This window comes from Mesoplodon mirus, assembly GCF_964341445.2.
Source record: "Mesoplodon mirus genome assembly, chromosome: 6".
Taxonomy (NCBI): domain Eukaryota; kingdom Metazoa; phylum Chordata; class Mammalia; order Artiodactyla; family Ziphiidae; genus Mesoplodon; species Mesoplodon mirus.
In genome coordinates this window covers 46,941,364-46,960,769 of record NC_138982.1, presented here as the reverse complement: position 1 = coordinate 46,960,769, position 19,406 = coordinate 46,941,364, and the positions used below count along the sequence as shown (strand labels likewise).

Here is a 19,406-nt window from a genome sequence, read left to right as displayed (position 1 = left end):
TAAGGTTTTTTGTCTTTTTGTTGGTCTAATAATTCACATCGTCTGAATCAGAACTATATTTTGAAGAACTGTCATCTTCGGAGGCACTAGTGTATATGTCGCTGGGACAGTCAGAGAAAGTATCTGTATAAAATTCACCGAAAAATTCTTCTTCACTCAAAATTTTGTGATGCGTCATTTTTGAAAATTTTATGGTAATAAACTTGCATTTATAATATACACAAGTTTGGGACAAAAACATAACAGAGCAAAATGTGAATGATAATGACAGTCATAAGTTGTATAATGAACCCTTGATCAATTTTAAGCTGTAACAACTTTGCACTGTGATGTTAATTGTATCACTCTCTGTATTGATACCTCTGCGGTCAATAACGTTCGGGTAACAAAAGACGCATTAATACCTCTCCGGTCAGTAATGTGTCAATGTACTGTTGAATTCTGTTTACTAATGTTTTGTTGAAGAATTTTGCATCTACTTTTATCAGGGATACTGGTAATTTTCTTGTAGTATCCTTATTTGGCTTTGGTATCAGGGTAATTTTGGCTTTGTTAAATGAGTTTGTTGAGTGTTCCCTCCTTTTCTGTTTTTTGGAAGAGATTGAGGATTGGTACCAATTCTTTAAATGTTTGGTAGAATTCACCCTTTAAAGCCATCTGGTCCTGGAATGTACTTTTTTGGGAGGTTTTTACTAATTCAATCTCCTTACTAGTAATTGTTCTGTTCAGGTTTTCTATTTCTTCACGATTCAGTCTGGGTAAGCTGTATATTTTTAGGATTTATTCACTACTTCTAATTTGACTGGTTCGTTGGTGTGTAATTGTTCTCCGTCTCTTATGATCCTTTGTATTTGTGCAGTATGAGTTGTAACATTTCCACTTTCATTTATAATTTTATTTATTTGAGTCTGTTGTCCCTTCCCGCCCCGCCCCCCCAACTTTCTTGGTAAGTCTGCGTAAAGGTTTTTGTCTATTTTGTTTATCTTTTCAAAAAAACAGCTCTTAGTTTCTTTGATCTTTTCTACTGTGTTTTTGGTCTCAATTTATTTCTACTCTGATCTTGGTTATTTCCTTCCTTCTACTAACTTTAGGCTTAGTTTGTTTTTTTCTTTCTGGTTCCTTACAGTGTAAAGTTAGATTGTGTATATGAAGTCTTTCTTTTTTCTTAATGTAGGCATTTATCACTGTAAACTTCTTTCTTAGAACTGTTTTTGCTGCATCACTTAGGTTTTGGTGTGCTCTATTTCCATTTTCAGTTGTCTCAAGATATTTTTTGATTTCTTTTGATTTTTTTTCACCTGTTTGTTGGTAAGTAGCATGTTGCTTAATCTTCACATATATGTAAATTTTTCTATTTTCTTCTTGTAATTGATTTTTAATCTTGTTTTAAGTAGTAGTTAATTGGTTTGTTAGGAAAAAAAAATTCGAGTAGTTTTTTTTTTCCTCTACTCTAGGTACATACCTCCTGATAAGAGAGAAGAAAACGACCAATCAACCCACAAGTGGATGGTATATGTCCGAGGGTCTCGTAGAGAACCCAGCATTAATCATTTTGTCAAGAAAGTTTGGTTCTTTCTTCATCCCAGCTATAAACCAAATGACCTTGTGGAAGTTAGGTGAGCACACTTGAGTTATTAAACCTGAGAAGTACAGATTTACTGAAGTGGAAGGAAAGTGATTTAACTTGAGAACACTCCCTTGAAATTCTTGTGTTATTAATAATTTACTCAGCTTCGGCTTTTAGTCACAGTATAATTTTAGCTGTGGTTCCCTCTTGCAGATTTCTGTCTCACTGAACAGGTACCATCCCCTTCTGTCAGGTTGTTACTATATGAATTATATTAGCTGATTCTGCTCTCCTCTGGAAATAGCTTAACTTGTTTATATAGATACAACATTACTGTTTTTTATGATTATCAGAATATAATAGAATTAAGTAAAGGTTTCTGAAATTACAGAAATATTTAATGTTGAAAGTTCTCCATGATCTCACCTTCTCAGAAGTAACCCTTAATGATATTTTTCCTGTATATATAAACCTAGTATAGTTGTTGAGGTTCTTTCTTGTCATAATTATTTCACAAAGATGGAATGATAATATATATTATTCTGAAATTTGTTTCATTTAGGTGTATTCTTTACATCTTTATGTGATGTTACGTATCACATATATATTCATTATATGAATGTATTGTGGAAGTGGTTGTGGGTCTTATCAGTGAAATCTCCTGTATCCTCAGCTTTCTTCAGAACATTCCCTCCACTCCTGACTCTTAAGTAAAACATGGCTGTCTCCTGAGAACACCACTTCTCCCAAGAGAACTTTCAAGTGGCAGCTCTTTTTTTCTCTCACACAGCATGTACCATTGGGTCTAAAAATGGGGTGCATGTCTGTCTTGCTCATATTTGTGGCTTCTAGACCACCTTTTCCCTTCTTCTCTCTAAAAGCCTCAGCTCCTTGGAAGCTTCGTAAGATCTGCTGCTCCTCCTTGTCGCAGGCGACTACTGATTTCTCAGTCAATCCTCTCTGTCAAACACAGTTTTAGCACCTGGTGTACTGATTTTCTGTCTAGCAGTGCTCTTTTTAAAAAAATATTTATTTTATTTATTTTCGGCTGCGTTGGGTCTTTGTTGCTGCTCACAGGCTTTCTCTAGTTGTGGTGAGTGGGGCTACTCTTCATTGTGGTGCACAGGCTTCTCATTGCGGTGGCTTCTCTTGTTGTGGAGCACGGGCTCTAGACGCATGGGCTTCAGTAGTTGTGGCATGTGGGCTTCAGTAGTTGTGGCTCGCGGGCTCTAGAGCGCAGGCTTAGTAGTTGTGGCGCACGGGCTTAGCTGCTCCGCGGCATGTGGGATCTTCCCGGACTAGGGCTTGAACCTGTGTCCCCTGCATTGACAGGCAGATTCTTAAGCACTGCGCCACCAGGGAAGTCCCTCTAGCGGTACTCTTGCCCTCATTCTTAAGGGCTTTGACATGCAGATAGACAATTCGTCCAAAACCCTGGTCTCCCAGTTCATTGATAACCTCACTTTAATAATAAGGTTATGGTAGTGATATACCATAGAATCTAAGCTGAGTAAGGAGAGAAGGAGATTACATAAGAGCAGAGATGGGTAGTGCAAACTGGTGTGGGCAAGAAATGGAAATCTCTGTGGGGGTCAAAGGAATGGAGTCAGAAGATAGGAGTTGTTGGTCAGAAAGTCAAATACCTGGATATGAAATTTTTTTGTAGCTAATACAGAACATTTATCTCCTTCATATGGATAGTTATGCGTTTATCAGTTATCAGCTCTTCTGTCCTTTAATACACACTAAATTCTGACATAAACATGAATCTGCTGCTAGATTCTGTTAATGATTTTGATTCCTATACTAGTATTATACTATTTTTTAAAATTAATTAATTAATTAATTAATTAATTAATTAATTTTTGGCTGTGTTGGGTCTTCATTGCCGTGTATGGGCTTTCTCTAGTTGTGGCGAGCTGGGGCCACTCTTCATTGCGGTGCGGTGTGTGGGCTTCTCATTGCAGTGGCTTCTCGTCACAGAGCATGGGCTCTAGGCGTGGGGGCTCAGTAGTTGTGGCTCGTGGGCTCTAGAACGCAGGCTCAGTAGTTGTGACGCACAGGCTTAGTTGCTCTGCGGCATGTGGGATTTTCCCGGACCAGGGCTGAAACCTGTGTCCCCTGCATTGGCAGGCGGTTCTTAACCACTGCACCACCAGGGAAGTCCTTATACTATTTTAATTGTTTTGCTTTATAGTATATTCTGATGTCGGGTAGAGTATGTTCCCCTGATTATTATTATTCTACAGTTTTTGTCTTGCTTATTCTTGAGTATATATGTTGTTCCAGATTAGTTTAGAATCTCTGTCAAGTTATGGATTGAAATTACATTGAATTAATGATTAATTTTCAGACTTTTTATGATATTGAATCTTTCTGTCTTGTCTATCCTGGAGAATCAATCTGTGTAAACAAGATTTTTTTCTTTTAATGTTTATAAAACTTCCTTTATTTTCTTGACATACTTCAGTAGATAGAACCTCAGAAAAGTGTTGATAGTCTGTGTTTTTCTAATGGTAGAGTTTGATAGAGGAGCAGTTACATTCTTAGGCTCTCAAACATTAGTATTGAGAAGGCCTTGTCTGTGATTTTGTTTCAGTCTATATATACCTGATTCATGAAATCTTTCAGAAATACCCGATACAGCTCATCTAGCCTCACCTGGAATTCCACTGGTGACCTAGACTTGTTTTCTTTGCTGGGAATACCATCTTCCTATTGTCTGTCTTCTTCATTTACACACACATGCACATATGCATATGTACACGCACACACTGTCTTTCTTAAGGTCTGCTGTTTATGCTTCAAGACATAATTCACGTTACTTTCTCAGTGAATCCTTCTTTGCTCTACTTTCTTACAGGGGTTAAAATACAGTAAATGATTGTTTACTTGAATTCTTGGGATAGTAACAATATTTTATAGTTTAAGATAGCTTACAGAGTAACAGTATTTTCTGAGTTTAGATATACTGACTCCAGGTAAGTCCAGTATTTTAATACACATATTTTAGTGAGTTTGGTAAGAAATAGTAGATGAGTTTAAAAAGTACTTTGTCAAAAAAAATAAAATAAAATAAAGTACTTTGTCTATAAAAATATAAATAATAAAAAGAATATATGTTTTAATGTCCAGACCAGCAAGAAATTCCTTTATATAGTAAAAACAGCAACAAAAATACTGTTTTAGGAAAACATTTTATTTAATATAAAGCATGTGAATCAGTTAAAATGTATTAATCATATTTTTTATTGATGATAAACATCTGATTTACCAAAAACGGGATTAAAAACTCATTACATAAAACCCGAATACTTAATGATGCAAATCAATGCCTATTTTATTTCTCAGTTCTCATCCCAGGAATTGGAATTTGTGAAACACACTGAGTTCCTTTAAGTTTTAGAATATATCATGCAGTAATATATGAAATTGTATTTATTAAGAAATCTTTACTAATCTGCAGGTAAAGGTGGCAAATCACACTTATCAAGTTGTATTGTAACAGTCTGAGGAAATCCAAGGAAAAGATCATACATATAGTTCCTCTTCAAATTTCTCTCTCATCTTATACATCTGGAGCATCTTCTGTTAATAGTAAATGAATGTTGTTTTCTGAAATGTATGAGGCTTCACATTATGGAAAAAGCCTCTGACAATTATTTTCTGTCTGGTCTATGCCACTCTGGCAGTATTGCGTAACTGGCTGTGGTGGTATATCTGACCAGTTAGTTTTTCACAGCTTGTGAATTGCACCATTACTACATACCTTTCCCAAGAGCATACTTTCCCATACTTTATTAACTACTGGGTTATGATTTTTAAATAGTATTTTTTTTTTTTTTTGCATTATGCGGGCCTCTCACTGTTGTGGCCTCTCCCGTTGCGGAGCACAGGCTCTGGACACACAGGCTCAGCGGCCATGGCTCACGGGCCCAGCCGCTCCGCGGCATGTGGGATCCTCCCGGACCGGGGCATGAACCCATGTCCCCTGCATCGGCAGGCGGACCCCCAACCACTGCGCCACCAGGGAAGCCCTTTAAATTGTATTTTAAAAGAGATCCTTGCTTGTGTGCTTCTGGTGTTTAAAACTCCTGAGAAATAATTTGTTAATGATCAACCACATCTCTGTTTTTATAGCAAGTAATGTATATAAATTTATTATTACACCTATTAATTTACATGTATGTCTCCCTTACTAGATTTAGAACTTCTCGATGTTTGGGACCTTTTCTTAATTCTTTCTCTCCCTGTGATCTAGCACAGTGTCCAGCATGTAGTAAATGTCATTTCTTGTTGAGGGAATTATTGAATTCATGATGTGAGCCATTCCATTTGTAGGTGGCTGTGTTTGTTTGGAAGTTTTTAATTATATTGAGCAGAGACCTAACTACCTTTAACTTCTAAACAGTACACTTCCCGTTTGTTTTGTAACACCACACAGAATCAGTGTAGTCCCTTTTCCATGTAGCTGTTGTTCAAGTATTTTGAAAGCAACTGTTAGGTCTCTTCTATTCTCCTCCAAGCCAAATATCCACATTTGTTTCAGTTGTCATTCGTGTGACTTTGTTTTATGTTCCTCTGCCATCCAGGTTATATTCTCTGACACACTCTGGTTTGTCTGTATTCTTAAAATATTCTTCTTAGAGTGGAACTTTAAATTTCAGGAAGGACAGAACATTAACATGTGTCCTAGGTTTAATTATAATTCTGTGTTCTTTACAAGACTTTTAAGATGTTTCTTGTGTCAGGTATCTAAAGTAACGTGATGAGTAGGCGAGGTCTTTTCAGCTGCCTTGAAACTTGGGGATAATCTTTATTTCTGGACCAAAGCACATGTATGTTCATTGTGCACTCTGAATCTGCTCATCAGAGCACATTACCTGATGAAGAGCTTAAGTAGATTCTGTTCCTATAGACGATCTGTTTTCCATTTGGTTCAGTTATTCCTTAGCCAACTTCTTAAAAGCTGTGACTGTAAACTTTGCTTTTAGGCACAAGATAGTCACTAAATGTATGCTAGGCTCAGGACTTAATACAGGGTTTGCAGAGCTGAAGAACACATGGTTACTGTGTCAGTAGAATATTTCTGCCCTTGGTGCGTGAGGGACCAGAGTGTGCTCAGCCCCCCAAGGGAATGTCCTAGTGAGCCTTCTCAAAATGTTTGTATCATTAAAAAAAATTAGTATGGGCCCTGGAGTTTAAATCTCAGATCCACTACTTATTTGCTGCATGACCTTGGGCTAGTTATTTAGCCTCACTGTGTCTCAGAGGGGATATTTCATATTGTGATTTAAAAACTAGATAAGTTAATAGATATAAAGGGCTTAGAACAGTGGTAGGATCATAGTAAGCAATGTAAGTGTTTGCTTCTGTTGCTGTTATAAGGAACAGAATGTGTTTACCCTGAAAAGAAGAGAACTTAGTGGAATGTTTTAGTTTTTTTGAAGGTCATGTGGAGGAGGAATTTGTGATTGCAGAAGGCATACTAGAAGTAACATGCAGGAGGAAGATGAAATATTTTTATAACAGAGCTCTTTAGAAATGTGATAGAGAGTGTTATTAAAGTAATGAATTCTGGGTCACTAGAAGTGATCCTAAAAGACTGGTTGCCCATTTGAATTATTTGGGCGAGGAATTGTGCTTCATTTTGTATTTTTAGGAAAGCCATTTTTAAAGCCTAGTATTCTGTGGGTTGTCTTCTTGGTTATTGATACATTTCACCCTCTATGAAGAATCTAGAAATAAAGAAGTCTATTTAGGGGAAGCAGTCCCCTTTTTGTGTGAAATAGATACGTCTTTTGAAGTATAACATTTCTGTAGCTGTCTTATCTGTTGGTAGGTCTTGGATTCCTTTTTTGTTTCCAAAAATATGGTTAGGGAGGAATTTCCTGTTAAAAAGCATTGTTCCTTTTTCCTGATTCGTCTGTCTTCTGTCTTCCCTGGCAGCAGTCCTTCCTGTGCATTCACTAGAGTTTAGCCTATGTACACAAATTGAGGAGCACAGCTGATTTACTATATCCTTTGTAAGAGAAATTCAGCATACAAGCCATGAGATTGACGAATATTGCAAAATGAATTTGGGCCTTCCACTTAGCTTTACTGGAATTTAAATGACTGAACTTGTCATCAGTAGAATTTCCCTTAATTATTCTTCTTAAGTCCACCATGTCTGTAGGCCCCACTGTATCTCTGGCCTTGGATTCCTTTTCAAGCTGCTGTCTCAAGTCAGCCTTCTCATTTGACCCCAAGCCTGTCTTTATTGCTGTCTGAACCTATGCTGACGTCATGGCTACTTCTCTTACTAACTCAGCTGGTTTCTTCCATCCAGGGCACTGTGTTTCTTTGCTTTCTTTTCTCTAGTTTATAATACAGCTGTTGCTTCCTCTACTTTCCAGGCTTCTCTCATACTCAGGGATTTTTCCTGCTTTGGGCTCTCCTGGTAGCCTCTGGTTTTGTGCCTGACGATTCATACCTGTTCCTAGACTCCTCTCAGGTTGTGTTCTTGGACTCTGCTCTTACTGAATTCATGTCCCTCCTTAGTTTTTCAAAGCACATCCCACTGAAAGTTCCTTTCTCCCTGCAATCTTGGCATTCTCTCTCATTACAGGAATTCCAAGCCATTGATTCATAATGAACATTTTCATTTTAAAGCATTCTCTCTTTCCCCCATTAACTTAAACCATATTATTCTTGAGTACATGAAGGTCTCAATTAAATTTTTAAACTTTTTATTCTGGAAAATTCCAGACATATATTGGGTTGGCTAAAAAGGTCCTTTGGGGTTTTTTTTTTTTGTTTTGTTTTTTGGTATGTGGGCCTCTCACTGTTGTGGCCTCTCCCGTTGCAGAGCAGAGGCTCCGGATGCACTGGCTCAGTGGCCATGGCTCGTGGGCCCAGCCGCTCTGCAGCATGTGGGATCTTCCCGGACCCGGGCACGAACCCGTGTCCCCTGCATCGGCAGGCGGACTCTCAACGACTGCGCCACTAGGGAAGCCCAGTCCTTTGGTTTTTAAGTAAAAATAAAAGACAGATTTTTCATTTTCACCAAGAACTTTATTGAACAGTGGATTCACCGTTTTGTTCCACTACCTTCGGCCATTTTTCAGGCAACTTCATAATTCCATCTTTACAAAACTTTTTATCTTTTTGAGCACAGAACTGTCCTAGGTGCCTTTTACAGTCTTGCAGGGAATTGAAATTTTTTCCACTAAGATAATTCTGTAAAGACTGAAATAAATGGAAATCCAAAGGTGCAAAGTCTCGTGAATACGGCGGATGAATCAGAACTTCCCAGCCAAGCTGTAACATTTTTCGCCTGGTCATCAAAGAAACATGCGGTCCTCTGGTATCCTGATGGAAGAAGGTTATGCGTTTTCTTTTGACTAATTCCGGATGCTTTGGTCGAGTGCTGCTTTCAGTTGGTCTAATTGTGAGCAGTACTTGTTGGAAATAATCGTTTTGTTTTCCAGAAGGCGCTCATAATAGAGGACTCCCTTCTAGTCCAACCATGTACACAACATCACCTTCTTTGGATGAAGACTGGCCTTTGGTGTGGTTGGTGGTGGTTCATTTCGCTTGCCCCACAGGCAAAGCTTCCATTCCACATTATTGTACAGTATCCACTTTTCATCGCCCATCACAATTTGTCTTAAAAACAGACTGTTTTCATTATGTTTCAGTAGAGAATCGCATGTGGAAATATATGGTCAAGAAGGTTTTTTTGCTTATGTGGAACCCAAACATCAAAGCGATTAACATAACCTAGCTGGTGCAAATGATTTTCAATGCTTGATTTGGATATTTTGAGTATGTTGGCTATCTCCCACGTGGTATAACATTGGTTGTTCTCAGTGTCTCGATTTGATTGCTATCAACTTCAACTGGTCTACGCAACCGTGGAGCATCGTCCAGTGAGAAATCTCCAGCATAAAACTTTTGCAAACCACTTTTGACACATTTTGATCAGTCACAGCACCTTCTCCATATACTGCACAAATCTTTTTTTGCATTTCAGTTGCATTTTTATCTTTCTTGAAATAATAAAGCATAATATGCCAAAAATGTTGCTTTTTTCTTCCATCTTCAATATTAAAATGGCTACACAAAAATTCACGAATTTTGATAAGTTCTTTTTTAAATGCACGCTGATATGACAGCTGTCACAATACAATCTAACAAAACTGTTTCAAATGAAGTTAAAGGCAACTAAGCGCTACTAGAACCATCTTACTGAAAAAAATGAACGTACCTTTTGGCCCACCCAGTACAAAGTAGAGTATATTGAATCCTCACGTACCCAACACCAATTATCAACAGCATGCCAGTCTTTTTCTCATCAATCTTCCTTTTTATTACCTTCACAAGTTACATTTTGACTGCTGAAAATTCTCTAGTCCAATTAGCATTCACACACATTCCTCTCTATTCACTAAAATTATATAAAGTCATGTAATTTGTTAAGTCTTCGTAGTAGATAGTAGATAGTTAAGTCTTCGTAGTAGATAAATTGCCACTTTCAGATTGAGCATTCATGATCTATTTTGTTTTTGCCAGAGTGGAGGAATAAATGATTGTCTTGGGGTAAGGAACATACCTCACAGCCTGTGTCTATCAAGTAGCGATCAAGGATTCTGGCTTTAATACTGTGACATCCATCAAATCACCTTAGTTCCCTGTCTGTGAAAATAATGACACTGGATTGTATGGTATAAGTGTCTTAGCTCTAAGTATTCAGTAGTTGAAAGTTTAATGTAGGTTTGAGTTGAATTTTTTATGATTTAGCATTTTAGCAAAATTCAGCATATTTATTTAGCATCAAGTGAGGGAATCTAAATAATTATTAGAAACGTGAAGTTCTAACTTAGCCATTATGGGAAAACTATTCTTTCTAGAATGAGAGAGTGAACATGGACTAATATATTAATATCTGCTTTTCCCTAGAGAGCCTCCTTTTCACTTGACCAGAAGAGGCTGGGGTGAGTTTCCTGTCAGAGTTCAAGTTCACTTTAAGGACAGCCAGAACAAGCGGATAGATATCATACATAATCTGAAGGTATTGTAACAAAACATTGCTCCCTAGAAATGAAGTATCTTTTTTCACCTCCACTTGAAGTGGTGGGTTAGGCCTCTGAGAGAAGTGGCCATGGATAGTGGGAGCAGGATAAATCTTTTTGAGTGTGTTTTGCTTACTGCTACAACATTTGCCTTCTGAAGGCTGGGGAAGGGGTCACTTTACAGCAGAATGTATATTCTTCTTTTTTTTTTTTTTTTTTTTTTGTGGTACGCGGGCCTCTCACCGTTGTGGCCTCTCCCGTTGTGGAGCACAGGCTCCAGATGTGCAGGCTCAGCGGCCATGGCTCACGGGCCTAGCCGCTCCACGGCATGTGGGATCTTCCCAGACCGGGGCACGAACCCGTGTCCCCTGCATCAGCAGGCGGACTCTCAACCACTGCGCCACCAGGGAAGCCCAGAATGTATATTCTTTAAAAAGATGAACTGGTCAGATAATCAGAAGACTTGAATCTCTGATGAGAGCTCACTGGTACTGTGCTACCTGGGGCTACAAGTAAATGAAATCTTTTTCTTTTTAATCTGTATTTTACTCTTTACATTTTAATTTTCTGTAAAAAGAGGCACAAATAATAAGCCTTGTCTATCTCTTAAGGATAAAGATAGAAGTGAACATATTTTAGGAAATATTAAGTACTGTGGAAGGTTGTAATACTCCTGAAATCCTTAACTGCTATATCCACATGGTTTATTATGTAACCATTACAAATTTTATTTTAAAAAGTGTTTTTTATACATGGGAAAAACTACCATTATAGTAAATGAAAAGCATAGAGTATAAAACGAGTATAAAACTATGTATATAGTATGAGGTCAACCGAGATTTTAAATAGGTGGAAAAAACACAAAAGAAATACCCTAAAAAGTTGGAGTAATTGAAGTAACGACATTGTGGGCAGTTTCTCCTGCCCCTTTTTTCTGTGTGTGCATGTGTGCGTTTTTCTTTTCCAGTTTTATATAATAAACATTTAACTTTCATAGTTGGAAGACAGACCATTTTTTTAAAGTGCCCCACATCCCTCTCTGTCATAACCTCGTGTACATTTTCTCTCCGTAAAATATAATCCTAATATTGAACTTCTCCCGAAGCACCCTTACTTTGTGATTTACCACATTATTCCCATTAATTGCCCCCAAGTGAATCTGAGTACATTTTCAGAATTCCTGTTTTGTTCCCTTTGTTCCACAAATGTACCTTTTTCAACTTTAAGGCCGCCTGAGATTTGTCCTCCATTGTTGGTAAACAGCACTACTTAACTTCATGTTTAAGTTATTTTCTAGAGATTACTGTAAAACAAGATTGCCTTATAACCTCAGAGAAGAACTGAAACCAAATAAAGAACATATAGCCACTTTGTTCAGAGGGGCAGGATATGTTCCCACTTACTTAGAGGAAGGTCTGAAATAGTTTTGCTTTCCTCTTAGCTTATTTTAAGCACTGTACATACCATCTTATATTGCACTGGGCCCAACCCTAATCCCTAAAATAAAGGGAATTGTTTACATAGTTTTTATACATATTTTATTGTCCTTATCACTTAGAGTTCCTGGTGAATGATTGAGACAGTTTTTAAAGTATTTCTTACCAGATTTTCCTTAATTTTACTATATATTACGTGTTGATTGGCCTTGAGAACTTAAGCACCTCTGTTGTGACCACTGATCTTTATTTATTCTGGAGTATCATTTTTCCTGAAATTTCTTTGTTAACTCTCAGAACCATCTTTGATTCTTCCCTCTGTGTTCTAAATATTTGTTCACTTGCAGACTCTTTCTTCATAATGTTTCTTTTAGACTACCCTTTGCCCTTTCCACTCTTACTAGGCTATTCTTATACTCTGTCTCCTGATTAGCTTCTTTAATGCCAATCTATCTTCTTTCCCCTCAGTCCATTCTGTACACCGCCATCAGATTAGTCTTCTTAAAACAGTAGAACCATTATGTTGTTCCTCTCTGAGAAGCTTTGATTGAATTCCTGTTATTCAGGTTCAGACTCCCCTGCCTACTATTCCAGGCTCTTCACATTTTGACTTGACATACTTTACCCTAAATTATCTCATACTAATCCCCTGCATGAACATCCTACTCCAGCCAGGTCAGTCTGTTCATGTCCCAGAAATGCCTTAGGCCATCTCTTAAGTCTTTTATGCTCTTCCCTCCTCGAATGCCTGTGTGTATTCTTTCCATTCTTCACGTTCCTATGTAGCTTTTCCTGGCTATTAAAGTCCATAGCAATCCCTCTGTATTCTGAAATTCTGTAGTACATAGCAATCTATATTTGATACTGTAATAATTACATTATATACTAAATACTCTAAGTGTTAAGAGTTCAATAAAATTTAAAGTTTCTGGGATGAAATTCACATATCTGCATCCCCGACAGGTAGTCATCTAACCTCTCCTCAACCATCACTGGAGCACGGTCATTCCCAAAACAATCCATTTATCCATTTAGTAAATAAACTTTTAGAAGCTTCTTTCATAAATTTACCTAAAACTGCCACCCGTTTCTCCCCCGCCCCCCCTTCTAACCTTGATCTCATTTATCCTAGTTTGATTTCTAGAATAGTACAGAACAGGACTTTGTTTTGTTTTGTAAGAACTCTAAAACTGTTTAATGATAGCGTTTGTGTCTCTCCTTAAAGCATTTCTTCCTCAGCCAAAACCTGTTCTTGTAACATTTCTTGTATGCTGTGCTTTCTTTCCAGTTTCTCTTGTCATTTTGATAATAGTTCTGTTTTATCAGTGTCTCTCTCAAACTGTGGTCCCAAGAATAAAACATAGGCCAGTGCAGATTACAGAGACTATTATATCTATGCTCTAGAGAATATGCAAAATGGATGTAGCCTTAAAATTGCCCGTATCTTTTTAACAGTCAACCTGTTGGCGAAGGTTTTTTTTTTTTTTTTTTTTTTTTTTTTTCGCGGTATGCGGGCCTCCCACTGCTGTGGCCTCTCCCGTTGCGGAGCACAGGCTCCGGATGCGCAGGCCCAGCGGCCATGGCTCACGGGCCCAGCCGCTCCGCGGCATATGGGATCCTCCCAGACCGGGGCACGAACCCGTATCCCCTGCATTGGCAGGCGGACTCTCAACCACTGCGCCACCAGGGAGGCCCTTGGCGAAGGTTTAAATGTTAAAACTCCAGATCTCTTCCATGGGGCTACTATAAATCTACCCTCTATTGCCTTTCTATTATGAACACTAGGTCTCATGACTGATTTGTCTTCTCTGTGTTGCCTGCTAAGGAACTCAGCCAGACTGAAATCTACTTCTTGCAAGCCTTTAGAATTTTCTATTTACTAACCTATCCCTGGCTTCATTTTTTCCCCCATCTCTACTTTCCTTTTCTTTCCTTTCTACCCAACTTAACCATTTTTACCTATTGATCTTACTGTATAAGATTTATATGGTAAGCTGCCACAAATCCTTTTTTTTAATCTTAATTTTAAATATAAATTAAAGTATAAGAATAAGAACCTGGGCTTCCCTGGCGGCGCAGTGGTTGAGAGTCCACCTGCCGATGCAGGGGATGCGGGTTCGTGCCCCGGTCCGGGAAGATCCCACATGCCGCGGAGTGGCTGGGCCTGTGAGCCATGGCTGCTGAGCCTGCACGTCTGGAGACTGTGCTCCGCAACGGTGGGGGGGCCACAACAGGGAGAGGCCCGCGTACAGCAAAAAAAAAAAAAAAAAAAAAAAAAAGAATAAGAACCTAACCTCTTTGTATGTAATTGTAAACTTTTTTATTTATGTTATTAACATTCCCTCAATTTATACTCCTTTCTCTCCTCTAAAATAAATCATCCATGAAGCTAATATACTGGTAGTTATTAGTATTGCCTATATTGCCTAAATTTTCATTCATTTTTTGCACAAGTGCTTAGTAAATATACCCTAAATATATAATTGTGTCATCACACTGCAAGTATATTTTTATAGCCTGTTTTTATAATAACTACCTGTATGTCTGAAGTTGTTTTTATTTATTTTACTCAGTTTTTCTCTCAGAAAGTTAAGGGGTTTTATTGACATGATGAATTTAAATGTTATGAAAAAGTAGTCCTATGATATGAAGACTTGCAGTGAAAGGGGTTTTAGATAAGACTGTATCCTAAGCTTTATAAGTAAGCATAGTGAAACTTAATACTCTTCTGTCTTTCAATAGCTGGACAGAACTTATACTGGCTTGCAGACTCTTGGAGCAGAGACGGTAGGTTTTTTCCCTACAGTATTATTTGGGAACAAGTAGAATGAAAATTGATCTTCGTTTTTAATTAGGAAAAAAAATGAACGCTTAATTTCAAAAAAAGTTTCTCTCCCCCCTTATTTACTTACTTATTTTTAAATTGTGATACAATACACATAAAATTTACCATTTTAATCATTTTAAGTGTTAGGTGGTATTAAATAAATTCACATTTTCATGCAGTTGTCACTACCAGTCATCTCCAGAGAACTCTTCATCTTGGAAAACTGAAACTACCCATTTATAATACCTCACTCTCTTCCCACAACCGCTAAACCACTCTTCTATTTTCTGTCTTTATGAATTTGACTACTCTAGGTAACACATAAGTGGAATCATACAGTGTTCTTTTTTGTGTGTGACTGCCATATTTCACTTAGCATAATGTTCTCAAGATTCATCCACGTTGTAGCATGAATAAAAATTTCCTTCCTTTTTAAAGGCTGAGTAATATTCTGTTGTATGTATACATCTCATTTTGTTCAACCACTTACTTATCTGTCAGTGAGCACTTGCGTTGCTTCCATCTTTTGGCTATTGTGAATAATGCTGCTAAGAATGTGGGTCTTTCTGTTCGTGTCCCTCTGTTCAGTACTTTTGGGTGTATACCCAGAAGTGGAATTGCTGGATCATACAGTAATTCTATTTTTAATTTTTTGAGAAACCACCACACTGTTTACTATAGCAGCTGCATCATTTTACATTCCCACCAACAGTGTATAAGGGTTTCGATTTCTCCACATCTTTGCCAGTGCTTGTTGTTTTCTGTTTTTTTGATACTATCCAGGGAGTGTGAGGTGGTATTTCTTTGTGGTTTTGGTATGCACTTCTGTAATAATTATTGATGTTGAGCATTTTTTCATGTGTTTATCAGCCATTTATATATCTTTTTTGGAGAATGTGAATGCAAATCCTTTGTCCATTTTTGAATTGGGTTGTTTGGTTTTTTGTAGCTGATTTTTAGGAGGTGTCTATATTCTTGAGATTAATCTCTTATCAGATATATGATTTGCAGATATTTTCTCCCATTCTGTGGGTTGCCTTTTCACTCTGTTATCGTGTCCTTTGATGTACAGAAGTTTTAAATGTTGATGTAGTCTAATTTATCTGTTTTTTCTTCTATCTGTACGTTTTATATCATATTCAAGAAATCATTGCCAAATTCAGTGTTATGACACTTTGCCCCTATATTTTCTTCTAAGTTTTATTGTTTTAGGTGTTATGTTTAGGTCTTTGATCCATTTTGAGTTAATTTTTGTATATGGTGTAAAGTAAACTTCCACCTTCATTCTAATGCATGTGGATCTCCAGTTTTCCCAGCACTATTTGTTGAAAAGACTGTCCTTTTCCCAGTCTGTGGTCTTGACACCCTTGTCAGAAATAATTTGACCATGTATGTGAGAGTGTATTCTATTCTGATGGTTTATTTGTCTGTCTTTATGCCAGTACCACACTGTTTTGATTACTATTGTTTTGTAATAATAAATTTTGAAATCAGGAAGTATGAGACCTTCAACTTTGTTTTCCCACCCGATCCTCCCCCTCCTTTTTTGGTATTCATGATATATCAGCAGTAGCCATTATGATTAGAATTAGCTAAGTTAAACCTTACTCTCTTTAGGGAAATGTGCTGTGTTATGCCAGAAGATATTTATTGAGCACATACTATATGCTAAGCACTGGTTCAGGTACTGAGGATACAAAAATGAACAAATGAGAGTAGTGACTACTCTCAAGGAGTTTAATTCTTGGTTGTATTGAGAGTGGGGAGAAGGTATATGGTAAACATAAAAGCAAATAAGATAATTTCACTTACAAATAAGTGCTATAAAGAAGCGAGTAGCCGGAGGACAAGTTGGGTGCTTTAGCTAGGTTGGTTAGGGAAGGCCTCTCTGAGAAGGTGACATTTGATTGAGACCTAATGGTGAGAAAGAGGCAGTCATGCTGAGATGGGGGGAAAGAGTGTTCTAAGGTGCAGAAACACTAAATGGAAGGTCCCCAATTTTATGATTGGTTTCATTGAGTCATCTATTAAGCCAGATTAGATTACATTCTGGGATAAATCCTTTAGTTATTGAGATTGAAATTGCCTTTGAAGTATGAATAGAAATCATTTGCAACGTCTGTTAGAGCACCATGTTTTGAGACAGGTTTGGGGCTTTCTGTGACATTGATGATGGATTCATGAGCCCAGTTGTTGCCCAATCGTGTAGGTAGTGGATGTTGAGCTCCATCGGCATTCTCTTGGAGAAGACTCCGTTTATCCTCAGTCCTCTGAGTCAGACATCTCAGATGCCCCACCATCCTTGCCTTTGACCATTCCAGCCCCTGTGAAAGCGTCCTCACCAGTAAAGCAGTCACATGAGCCAGTACCTGATACCTCTGTGGAGAAAGGTAGTATATATTTTTCCTTGTATGGAAATGCATTTTTACCTCGTATAGAGCAGTCATTATGGCGTGTTCCTTTCCATCACTTGATGTTGAACTGCTGTCTTCAGTGCCTTATGAGTGTATGGAAAATAAATTTTGCATAAGTAGGCATGCTGCTCTTCTACACAGACCTATTATGAAAATAGCCAAGCCCTTACTCTTCTCAGAAAAAAATTTTTAATGCAGTTTTATCAATATTTTATAGAACACAAAACTCACTGAAAAGCATTGCATTTTTATTCTTTGATGAATATAATGGTTTCCTCTAATGTTACAGGAAGACTTTCTTGTTTGGTCCCTAATTGTATGAACAAGAAGTTCAAATATTAGTATCTAATCTTATTTAAAATACGGTATAAGACTTATCATCAACAAATGTACTTTGACTATGGCATCTTATTTAGTAAATATATAAGTATAAAATTAAGTATTTAAGTGTTCACTTATATAACATATACAAATATGATATAAAATTGATTCTAAATGGTGTTAGTTTGATCTGTAAGTCTACGTTAATGTGATATTAATATTTTAGTTCTTTTATAAAAATCTCAACTTTATTTTTCTTAAGTTTCAGTTGCATCTTTTTTATGGGCATTCAATAAAACAGGACATCATTAGATTAAGCTAATGCTTTCTTTTGAGTTTTTCTTCTCTGAACAGTTTGTCAATTCATATATAAAGAATGGGAGAACATAATGAACTTGTAAATTTTATTATATAGTGTTAGCTTATATGTTTTCTAATTTTTTGAAAGAAGCATTTTAATGAAACATGATTCTAGGCATGATATTTACATTTCACCAGAAAATACATAAAGCAGTGTTAAATACCAGTCAACTGTATTTATTTTACTACTGGTAAATGGCTTAAATGGTTCTTGAAATGGTGAGCGATTTCAAAGTGGTTGTTGACTTATTTGCCTGTTTCATTTCAAGAAGGATTCCCAGCCAACACTGAAGCTGAGAGACACACTACATTTTATTCTTTGCCATCTTCATTGGAACGAACACCCACCAAAATGACAACATCCCAGAAAGTTACCTTTTGTTCTCATGGCAATTCAGCTTTTCAGCCAATAGCATCAAGTTGCAAAATTGTGCCACAAAGTCAGGTTCCTAATCCGGAGTCACCTGGAAAATCCTTCCAGCCTATCACCATGAGCTGCAAGATTGTCTCAGGTATACATGGTATATATGAATTTGGTGTGTGTAAAAATTGTTAGAATGACAAAACAAAGTACTATGGCTTTTTTTTTTTTTTTTTTTTTAGTTTTTCTAAGCAGGGTTTTTGTTTAGTTAACAAGCAAGCTCATCACTGTCGATTAGCAAAGCAAAAGTGTTACAAAACAAAAACAAAAGTCATTCATATGGAAACAGTTTTTGAATGAGGAAAGAAATAAAATTCAAAGCAGTCCAATTTTCATCTAGAATCAGCACAGGTAAATTGTTTGCTAGGATGTCTGGTGGAAACTAAGGTAGGAATTAAGTTTGGGAATTATATATGGAAACCAGAGTGACTAGTAATAGAAAAAATTTAGATGCCTTTTGGTTTGTAGTTAAGCTTCAAGGCTTGGTTTGGGATTGAGATATCTTTTATACTCTATAACCACACTAGAAATTTACTCATTCCTGTGATCAATAGGTCGTTCTGAGGTTTCATGTTCACTGAGGTTGAATTGTCTGTTGCCTCGCAACAGTTTATGTTAGGTAAACTTCTAGTAGAAATATGCTTTATAGTTTTGGCTGTGCCATCTCAGAAAAGACATGAAAGTGAGTCAATAGAAATACCTAGGCAGGGGGAGACTTCTATATAATTCTTAAATGAAGGGGGTGGGGGGAGTCTTCAGTGCTAAAAATAGCTAAGCAGAAATATGATCCAAGTCCTTGAAATTGATGAAAGGTAAAGAATGTATAATTTTACCTACCAGTTAGAAGTGTTTTGGAGCTTGCTGCTTCAGAGGTGGAATAGGCTGAACATATAAATTGCTTTGAAGGTTAGAGAAATTCATGGATAACAGATTTGATCAATAACCGTTGAGGATGTTTAATGATGTATCTGTCGGTAACTTCTGAGAGCTATGGGAACACGAAT

The 19,406-nt window shown here is 37.2% G+C and overlaps 1 protein-coding gene across 5 annotated transcripts in view; it reads left to right on the top strand.

Moving 5' to 3' along the window:
* The window catches only part of YEATS2 (YEATS domain containing 2), a 115,833-nt gene that overhangs the window by 53,888 nt on the left and 42,539 nt on the right, over window positions 1-19,406 (top strand). For 3 of the 5 annotated variants that reach the window (XM_082625837.1, XM_082625835.1, XM_082625833.1), the window contains exons 7-11: window positions 1,455-1,616; window positions 10,511-10,622; window positions 14,802-14,850; window positions 17,100-17,276; window positions 18,251-18,493. In XM_082625837.1, the coding sequence (XP_082481963.1) occupies window positions 1,455-1,616; window positions 10,511-10,622; window positions 14,802-14,850; window positions 17,100-17,276; window positions 18,251-18,493 (743 nt within the window). The remainder of the gene's footprint in view (window positions 1-1,454; window positions 1,617-10,510; window positions 10,623-14,801; window positions 14,851-17,099; window positions 17,277-18,250; window positions 18,494-19,406) is intronic. The other 2 variants (XM_082625836.1, XM_082625834.1) reach the window with 1 other exon arrangement.